Source organism: Coregonus lavaretus (assembly GCF_964263955.1).
Source record: "Coregonus lavaretus genome assembly, chromosome: 26".
NCBI lineage: Eukaryota > Metazoa > Chordata > Actinopteri > Salmoniformes > Salmonidae > Coregonus > Coregonus lavaretus.
The window spans coordinates 6,661,438-6,671,028 of NC_140013.1; the positions used below are offsets into that span (position 1 = coordinate 6,661,438).

At 42.5% G+C, this 9,591-nt stretch overlaps 1 protein-coding gene across 3 annotated transcripts; it reads left to right on the plus strand.

Annotated features, from left to right (window-relative positions):
- Positions 1–1,346: 1,346 nt before the first annotated feature.
- On the plus strand, positions 1,347–9,006 carry LOC311101708 (protein FosB-like). 3 transcript variants are annotated; one of them, XM_084142865.1, is made up of 6 exons: positions 1,347–1,618; positions 1,839–2,017; positions 3,568–3,954; positions 5,569–5,676; positions 6,071–6,496; positions 7,547–9,006. In XM_084142865.1, exons 1-6 carry the CDS (start codon positions 1,555–1,557, stop codon positions 7,598–7,600), a joined length of 1,218 nt encoding a protein of 405 aa, XP_083998991.1. In that variant the 5' UTR covers positions 1,347–1,554; the 3' UTR covers positions 7,601–9,006. The 3 variants fall into 3 exon arrangements, with proteins under 3 accessions (XP_083998991.1, XP_083998989.1, XP_083998990.1); XM_084142863.1 differs by lacking the exon at positions 7,547–9,006 and having other exon boundaries at positions 6,071–6,840; XM_084142864.1 differs by lacking the exon at positions 7,547–9,006 and having other exon boundaries at positions 1,470–1,618; positions 3,568–3,924; positions 6,071–6,840.
- Positions 9,007–9,591: the final 585 nt, after the last annotated feature.

The window sequence follows — 9,591 nt, forward strand, 5'->3', positions numbered from 1 at the left end:
CCCACACTCATGAATAGCACATAGTGTATTTTGCCTACTTCTGCATGAGTGCATAGCTACTCACAGTCCATAGATTAGTTACCTGAAGATGCTCCACTCATACAAACACATGTCGAATGGAAGTCCAAAAACGCTTGCTTATTGCTTCGTATGCTTAGGTTCGACCTTCTTCATTTCAGTCTAAAAGACCAGCTCATAAACTAATATTGATGATAAAGAACAATAAATGAATGTGTTCAAACTTGCCAGCGCGAAAAACCTGTCGAAATCCCAGCAGCAGATGATCCCGTTCTAGAACGAGGGATTCCACGGCCTCCTCAAGAAAGGGAACTCCAGAGGGCGTGTCCGTGAGAAAGTTTACTCAAGAGGATTTCCTCTCTTTGCCTGGTGGGTTTCCTTCCTCTTGTGAGCAATGTCAAAGCAACATAATTGCGTAAGAAATCGACAATGGAATGTGCAAATGTTTATGATGGCCAACCGGTCTAAATAGGCCTACTTGAATAGTGCCAGTACGAAGTAGCCTGTCCCATAGCCTACTTTTCATTGATTTTTCTCAATAGCATAGAAGTCATTTCAGTAATATCCCATTTCATTGTCACTAGGCTATAGCCTACAGTATATATTAGGCAATATATCTACTGACCTACATGCAAGATCTATATTAATTTATATATTAATGTATCTCTTTAGGCATAAGCAAATAATAATAATATGTATACGAGGCAGACAGTCTGTACATTAATAATCTTACCTGTCTTATTCTTTAACATATTCATTAGGCAATGGGCTAAACTAGCCCTCAAAGTTTGACTTGATCTGGAGCTTAACTCTACAATATTTAGGCGGTTTACTGAGTCTAAAAAAATCATTATTAGTCTACATTAGCAGACAAAATGTATGCACGCACGACTGTAAGTCGCTTTGGATAAGAGCGTCTGCTAAATGAAGTAAATGTAAATGTAAATGTAAATGGCTAAAAGCGTCTGCTAAATGGCATATTATTATTATTATTATTACCTCCAAAATACTAAGAACAAGTGCATTTAGATTCGCCTTTCATCTGCTTTACAATATATAATTTGGCTAAGTGCACACTAAAACTTGTTGTTTCATTAAATTTACTATCATAATTTGTTTATTGGTTAGAAATATCTCGTGGCTGTGTTAGTAACATTTTCTATTCTCGTCTGCTGTACGGTTTCTGTGGGAGAGGGAATCCCTAGCTAAACGTCATTACCAAGGATACCAAACAAAAACACAACTCCATAAATGGGCACGTACGTCAGCGGAACTCCTAGGCGGGACTTCGTGTCCTTTACAATGCTTCGCTCGTACTCCATGGATTCATTCATAAGACAAGACTCGCTTCTGTGGACTGTGACTCTATATCGCTGATCAGTTTACCCATAGTGGACTTTTACATGGATCTATAATTGCACATTGGAAAAACGGACAAAGGACATATTTTAGCGGACTCTGAATTGGATCAATGAGTTTTTAAAAATCCGGAACGTAAGGACAGTTTCCATAGCAGGGAACTGGATTGCCTTCTTCATGCAACTTTTTTGGAAAGAGACCAAGAGCATCTTACCGGAGCACAATAAGGAACACATTAACGGTAAAATACTTTCTAAACATGAATGTTAGATAATGCAGCAACACGGTTCTTATTACGTTATTTCCGATATACATGTAGGCTACACGTAAAGCAAGGTTTCCAGTTATGCATGTTAACTGTTGACCATATCTTAGATACATGAGACTGCATTTCAATGACAGCAAACTGACAGCTGTCTCCCCTCTCTCCCCTTGCCCCTGTGTGTGCGCTCGAACTGCAGGTGACATCACACTCATTCCGGGAACTGTAGGTTTCTCACTCGGCTCCGCTGGGTTAATGTTCCAAGGGTTCCCCGGTGACTTTGATTCCGTCTCCCGTGGAAGTTTGTCCTTGTCTATTGAGTCTCAGTACTTTTCCTCCGTGGACTCCTTCGGGAGCCCGCCGGCCAGTGCATCACAGGTAGGTCCAATAAGTCACATTTCTTTACTTTGAGCAATGATTCGAGAAAGGGAGCTTATGTGTCCTTTTCCCCCACTTTCCAAAGTTGATTATTGTAATATTGAGGCAACGTTTCATTTAACAGACGTTTATATAATAATGCATGAAGTCTGATTTATGTTGTATATGATGATGTGGCGGTGGGCTGTATTCCAGAAATATGGGTTAAGTTTATAATTATTTTATATGATGCTTTACAGTTCAGTAGCATTTGCAAATGCTGGTGCGGTCATACCTTGTCGCATTAGAATTCTACCATGCAGAGTTAGGATTTATCAACCTGAGTATCATCATTATTATAAGCTTGTTATTACATAGGTTCTATGATAGGGAAAGGCAATAATATTTCCCTTTCATGTCTGATCAACCATGCGAAAAATATGCTGCCAATGTCCTTGAAAAATACAGGCATTTAATTGTATTGTAGTAAAGGCTTGCCGGCATGATCTCTGACTCAGGCTGTGCCACTGCTACTAGCAACGTGTACTGTCTTTGGTGGTAGGTTTACAGCACGCCACGCAATGGATGACAACGCTTTGGCACTCTCCTGCGTATGCACAAAAAGCTCCGCCTTTGCTCGGTTCTCTCTACGCTCCCTGTTCAGGGCTTGCTGTGACGTAAATGCGTTCTATTTTGGAGTGTTACGTTGCGTTGCTAAGGGAACGCCGGGGGTGTGACGGGGGAGGAGGAAGGAGGAGGGGGTTTGACTTATTTGAGCGAGTTGATTGGTTTAGGCGGCCTCTTCAAAGCTGCATGCCCCCTTGACTTACACGCTTTGATATGAATATTAATGCCACTCCGAGCTTACTATGGCATCACTGCTCGCCTCAGGTCTAATCAAAGCAGAGAGAGCCAAGGATAGATTTGGGCACCTAAATCTATTCTTGCAGTGATCTATTTATAACCTCTGTTGTGCAGGAATTTTGGGAGACTCCAACTCTCACTGGCATTCTATCATTCCATAAGAGGGACATTTACTGATAGGCTTGATTACTTCTTATAAGCTTGTATGAGCCTTTATGATGTTATTATAAGGGTTCTAAATGTGTTATGTCTCTATATGTAGCAAATGTTCAACTGACTTAAATTGATTGTTATTAAGTTAGGATCGTAATGAGCTCATAATAAGACATTATAAGGGGGACATACATACTTATGACTAGTCTTACAATGCATTTATAACAGTATCATAATGCATTAAAGCTGTCATCTTCTTATCCACATGGTAAATGTTTGCAATGGTGGCATTTTATTCAACGTTTGTTTATAGATAACTTGTAATTAGAATGGGTGCTTCAAACTGTACCCTGAAAGTGTGTGTCTTATGGACATCAAGGCTATGCAATCTTGTGCTATGATATCTGCCCTCTTATGTTCAAGGAAATCAACATCTAAATAGTTCACAAAGCAATGTTTAAAGAGCAAGTCACGTGTTATCATTGCATTGTATAGCAGCATCAAATTTCTCTGTCTGTGTTCATGCCTAACCCCTCCATCTCTGTGTGTTCCAGGATTGTGTGTCTGCTGGAGGCGGGGAAGGGGTAGGCAGTGGTTCTGGGGGCAGCAGTGGAGGAGTGGACATGCCAGGCTCCTTTGTGCCCACAGTCACAGCCATCACCAGCAGCCAGGACCTGCAGTGGATGGTGCAGCCAACTCTCATCTCATCCCAGGCCTCTGGCCAGAGTGGGATGGGGACCTCTACTATGACCCAGTCTGTGTCCCTGGTAGACCCTTATGATCTGCCAGGGCCCAGTTATTCCTCTGGCTCAGGTTTTACTCCCGCAGGCTCTGATACCCGGGGGCCAGGCCCAGCTCCGGGCCCCATGCGCCAGTCCAGGACCCGTAGTCGCCGTGTACGAGACGAGTCTGTGAGTGACGATGGAGATGTTGGTGTGTTTGTAAGTGTGTGTGTATGCCCTGTGTGTCAATCTTTATATGTCAAATGGATAGACAGCCATAGTTAACACATTCACCACATTTTTTATGATATTGTATTTGATGAGACATCTACAGTTGAAGTCGGAAGTTTACATACACTTAGGTTGGAGTCATTAAAACTTGTTTTTTCAACCAATCCACAAATGTCTTGTTAACAAGCAACGTTTTGGCAAGTCGGTTAGGACATCTACTTTGTGCATGACACAATTAATTTTTCCAACAATTGTTTACAGACAGATTGTTTCACTTATAATTCACTGTATCACAAATCAAGTGGGTCAGAAGTTTTCATACACTAAGTTGATTGTGCCTTTAAACAGCTTGGAAAATTCCAGGAAATTATGTCATGGCTTTAGAAGCTTCTGATGGGCATTGTAAAAAAAGTATCTATATCCACAGTAAAACGAGTCCTATATCGACATAACCAGAAAGGCCGCTCAGCAAGGAAGAAGCCACTGCTCCAAAACCGCCATAAAAAAGCCAGACTACGGTTTGCAACTGCACATGGGGACAAAGATCTTACTTTTTAGAGAAATATCCTCTGGTCTGATGAAACAAAAATAGAACTGTTTGGCCATAATGACCATTGTTATGTTAGGAGGACAAAGGGGCTGGCTTGCAAGCCGAAGAACACCATCCCAACCGTGAAGCACGGGGGTGGCAGTATCATGCTGTGGGGGTGCTCTGCTGCAGGAGGGACTAGTGCACTTCACAAAATAGATGGCATCATGAGGAAGGAAAATTATGTGGATATATTGAAGCAACATGACTGTAAGTCGCTTTGGATAAAAGCGTCTGCTAAATGGCATATTATTATTATTATTATTAACATCTCAAGACATCAGTCAGGAAGTTAAAGCTTGGTCGCAAATGGGTCTTCCAAATGGACAATGACCCCAAACATACTTCCAATGTTGTGGCAAAATGGCTTAACCCTCCCGTTGTCCTAGGGTCAAAATGACCCGCCACTGTGTTGAACCAACTTTATTTAATTTTTATATTTTTTGGATCATTTGTGAGAAGGAGGCAGTGATACTTTCTTTAAAGTCTCACTGCCTCCTTCTCACAAATGATCCCCAAAATATAAAAATTAAATAAAGTTGGTTCAACACAGTGGTGGGTCATTTTGACCCTAGGACAACGGGAGGGTTAAGGACAACACAGTCAAGGTATTGGAGTGGACATCACAAAGCCCTGACCTCAATTCTATAGCATATTTGTGGGCAGAACTGAAAAAGCGTGTGCGAGCAAGGAGGCCTACAAACCTGATTCAGTTACACCAGCTCTGTCAGCTCTGATGAAATAAATAAAAGCTGAAATAAATAATTTTCTCTACTATTATTCTGACATTTCACATTCTTAAAATAAAGTGGTGATCCTTACTGACCTAAGACAGGCAATTTTTACTATGATTAAATGTCAGGAATTGTGAAAAACTGAGTTGAAATGTATTTGGCTAAGGTGCATGTAAACTTCAGACTTCAACTGTATATATCTGTTATTCTAAGCTAGCGAGATAGAGGCAAAGACAACGTTTGTGTTTGTTTTAATCCCTCCTTGTTAATTTCCTCCAGTTGACTCCAGAGGAGCAGGAGAAGAGGCGTGTTCGACGCGAGAGGAACAAGCTGGCAGCCGCCAAATGCCGAAACCGCCGGCGCGAACTCACTGACAGACTGCAAGGGGTGAGCTTGGCTGGGTTCTTACTGTCAAAATGACTTATGGTAATAATTATATACAGTGTGTTACGCTACATAACTAGGTTATGGTAATGACTGTGTATGTGAGTAATAGTAACACATCATGTTATTTAAGGGGCTGGTTATTAACAGAAGTTGAAGAGAGCGAAGATGATTATAGTGCTTGTGACAGTCTATTGCGCCTACAGTTGTTATAGTCTAATTTACCAGTCCTAGCATGGGCTAAACGATCTATTTCAAGGTGGAAACATGTAGGCCTATCTATATCTAGAAAGATAGCCATGCATCCACCTCCACATATATAGAATTAGAACATCTGTTTGTCTAACCCTCTACTCCCTCTCTCTCTATCTCTCGCCTTTCCTCCCTCCCTCCATAGGAGACTGACATCCTGGAGGAGGAGAAGTCTGAGCTGGAGGCTGAGATCTCTGAGCTGCAGAAGGAGAAGGAGCGCCTGGAGTTTGTCCTGGTGGCTCACCAGCCCAGCTGCAAGATCCCCTACCAGGAGCAGCAGGCCTCTGGCTCCACACAGCTCCAGCATCAGCCCCTACTGCCCCTACAGGCCCCCGTCTCCATCGTGGGCTTGACTGTGGAGGACACTTTCTACCTGCCTCCCGCCTACACCTCGCAGCCCTCCTCTTCGCAGCAGCAGCAACAACAGCAGCAGGTTCAACAGCAGCAGGTTCAACAGCAGCAGCAACAACAGCAGCAGGTTCAACAGCAGCAGCAGGTTCAACAGCAGCAACAGATTCAACAGCAGCAACAACAGCAACAGGTTCAGCCGCAGCCGGGGATGATGCAGGAGGTAGCGTTTTCTAGTTCTTTCTATGGCTCATGCGAGCCTGCGCCGGGTGGGCCGTGCCTGGTGGCCGACGGTGGGGGTGGTGGTCACCATGATGGCGCGGCCGCTGGCAGCTACAACCCTTCATACACATCTTCATTTGTGTTCAGCTACCCAGAGGGAGCCTGCGGGGTCAGCGCTAACCAGAGAAACAGCAGCAGCGAGCAGTCCTCTGATTCCCTGAACTCACCCTCGCTGCTCGCGCTCTGACTGACCGACAGACACACACACCACACACACACGCGCCTCTGTGTCAATCACTTACATACGGCAAAAACCAGTTGCTCAAGGTAGATGAGGTCAACAACATGCACAAACATGCATTATTTAATTATTCATACAAACGCACACACATTCAGACCAAGTAAACATGAAATCAAACAAAGTTTGACCACATAGCATTTAGTGCATATAAGCCACTGTTGTCCTTATGAGAAAACTAAATGTAACTAATCAAGTATTTAAAGTGAATTCAAATTGAGTCTAAAACTCTGGGCTCTGAGTTGTCAGTCGATCTGTGAAACATCCTCTGACATCATACCCAGCTTAATTCACAATGAATCTTTCAACGTCTTGTGACGTGCACGTACAGTGCATACAGTAAATAGTAACTCGCTCACCTGCGATCCCACAAGCACACTTATCCTCCCCTTCGTTCCCTCTGTCGGTCATCCCTCTCTCACTGCTCCTGCTCTCATCTGTTTCATCCCTCTCTTCATGCTGAATGTATTTGTGCAAGCTGAAATAGGGAAGAAGGACTTAGGTTTGGGTCTTTCTTTGTGAGGCCAGACTACTGAGCTCTTGCTCGCCCCTCCTGCCTTCCTCATCCTATTGGTTCCTCTTGCTTCTTCGTCATTAGTTGTGACTTGGAAAGGGGAGGGCGTCACAGCCTCCAGTTATCTGGCTCTTTCTCCTTTTATCCTGCAGTCTACTCTTCGTCCATCTCTCCATCTTTGTTTCCCTCCTCTGTATCTCTCTCTCTCTCTCTCTCTCTCTCTCTCTGTCTCTTTGAAGTCTTCGAACCCTGAGAGCACGCCGAGCCCTTCCAGCCCCTGGGACCTTGACTGAGCGCCGGCCCACCTCACACGTCCCCCTCGTCCCCCCACACGGACACGGACGCACCCAAACCCCCCCCCCCCCCCCCCCCCCCCACTGAGGAGTCCTGGAGTGTTTCGCTCAAAGCAGACCTTTAAAAAACAAAAGCAAAAACAAACACACACACATTGAAAAGACACAAAATATGATGGACACAAATGCAAAAGTGTTGTTACTCTTTTCCTTCTTCTCCTGAGCCATTGTTGGATGTTGAAACGATGGAGATGAAATGAGACTTGTGTTGTGATGGTGAGATGAGGACGGCGGGAGGGTGAGAGAAGAGGCAGAGGTCTAGAGGGAGAGTTGAAACTTTGGCAGAGAGAGAGGATGAGCCCCCTGTACTCTTAAGCCTAAATTGAATTTTAAAAAGCCAAAAAAAATCCTGCTCTTGCCAACTGTGTGGATGGGTTACCTCTTACCGCCATACTGCAAAGCCTCTTCACCCTGGTTCCACACAAATACTCATACCGTCGCTTTCAAGCATCTGAATTGTTCTCCATTCGTTACTGATACTATTTTGTACAATGTTCTTCCCCCTCCTTTATCACCAAGTATTTTCTGTTGTTGTTTTTAAGTCTTACCTTTGACAGAGAAAATATAATGGTGAGAAAAAAACATTGAGAGAGGAATGTACTTTTGGTAAAGAGCTTTTGTCAGACATGAGTCTGTTGGTATCAGATGTGAACCAATATGTTTTTAAAGATATACTTTTTAAGGAATATTCAACCAACCTCTGAACATTGGGATGAGTGGCCTCTGTGCCTCCCCTAGTGGGAGGTGCCTTTATTGTGAGTGTATCCCACTCTGAGCCACTTGGGCCGCTTATTTCTTTCTTGATTGAGGTTGACACGATGAGAGAGCACAATACAGAGCCGGATACACAGAGGAGACAAGACGAGGTGGTGTTTATGAGTATGTGTTCTTCATTTGCCTGTGAATCTGTTCCTTTTATTTTCAAGTGACATTTGTTATGTTTTATGTTTTTTTTGCTTTTTGCTTTGTCCTCCGCTCTTACCTGTGTTGTCGCTGCCAGAGGTTTTTGTTCTTTCAGGGGAGGTTTTCCCCTTAATGTTACTATTATTATTGCATTGTAACTATTATTGTGTTATTATTTTATTTTTTATCTTAGGATTGGCAACTTCAGAGGCATGTTGTGCACTATAAAAAATGTGTCAAAAGTATACTTAAAAGCATATGCATATACATACAGAAAATGTGTATATTTAAGTGTATGTACAATGATTGTAAAGTATGAATGTTTGAAAATATAAATGGGATATTTTTGTCAATGAAGAAACAGAGGTGCAGTTATTGAGGCTGGTTTTAAAATTGATATTTTTCTAAAAGAACAAAGAATTATAATAAACTACAATACTTAACCATGCCCTCAACATGACGCACGTTATCACTGCCTGTGCTCATATGTTTTATATATAAAGCACATTATTCAAGATAACTATATCTAACACATGATACTGTATGTATTGCCGTTTGTCAGTATGATGAGATTATTGAGGTGGTGCTATAGCCTTGGCTTTTACATTTGCCTGTGTGTTTGTTTTTCTCTGTGAGGTCAGTCCCAATGCCTAAGCCGCCAAAGCTTAATGTCACCACTTAGTCCCCTTCGGACCCAAAATGAGGAAACTAGTATGAATTGAATGTCAAAATACATATTAAAATATTAATTATGCAAATATGTTTTTGTTGAGAACAGTCTGTTAGAGTCCCGTGTGCATTCTTGTTCAATAAAGTAGTTATTATCATGTGATTCAATCAACAGACATTTTTTGAGAGCTTTTCGAGAGTTGCTCTCTTTAAAAAATTCCCCTCATAGTAGTTATTGTTGCATAACTTGAAATATGTGATAGGTGTGATAGAGAAAACAGATGTTTGGCTTATCATTAGATAGGCTAAAGTCTTAGTTGTGAATTTAAAAGAGGGCCCCTCCATTTATATTGTGAAGC

Bases quoted from the DNA above. Each gene is read 5' to 3' on its own strand.
- LOC311101708 (XM_084142863.1), top strand. From the start codon at position 1,555: ATGCAACTTTTTTGGAAAGAGACCAAGAGCATCTTACCGGAGCACAAT. The intron at 3,955-5,568 runs GTAAGTGTGTGT...AATTTCCTCCAG, and splicing joins ATGGAGATGTTGGTGTGTTT to TTGACTCCAGAGGAGCAGGA. The intron at 5,677-6,070 runs GTGAGCTTGGCT...CTCCCTCCATAG, and splicing joins TCACTGACAGACTGCAAGGG to GAGACTGACATCCTGGAGGA.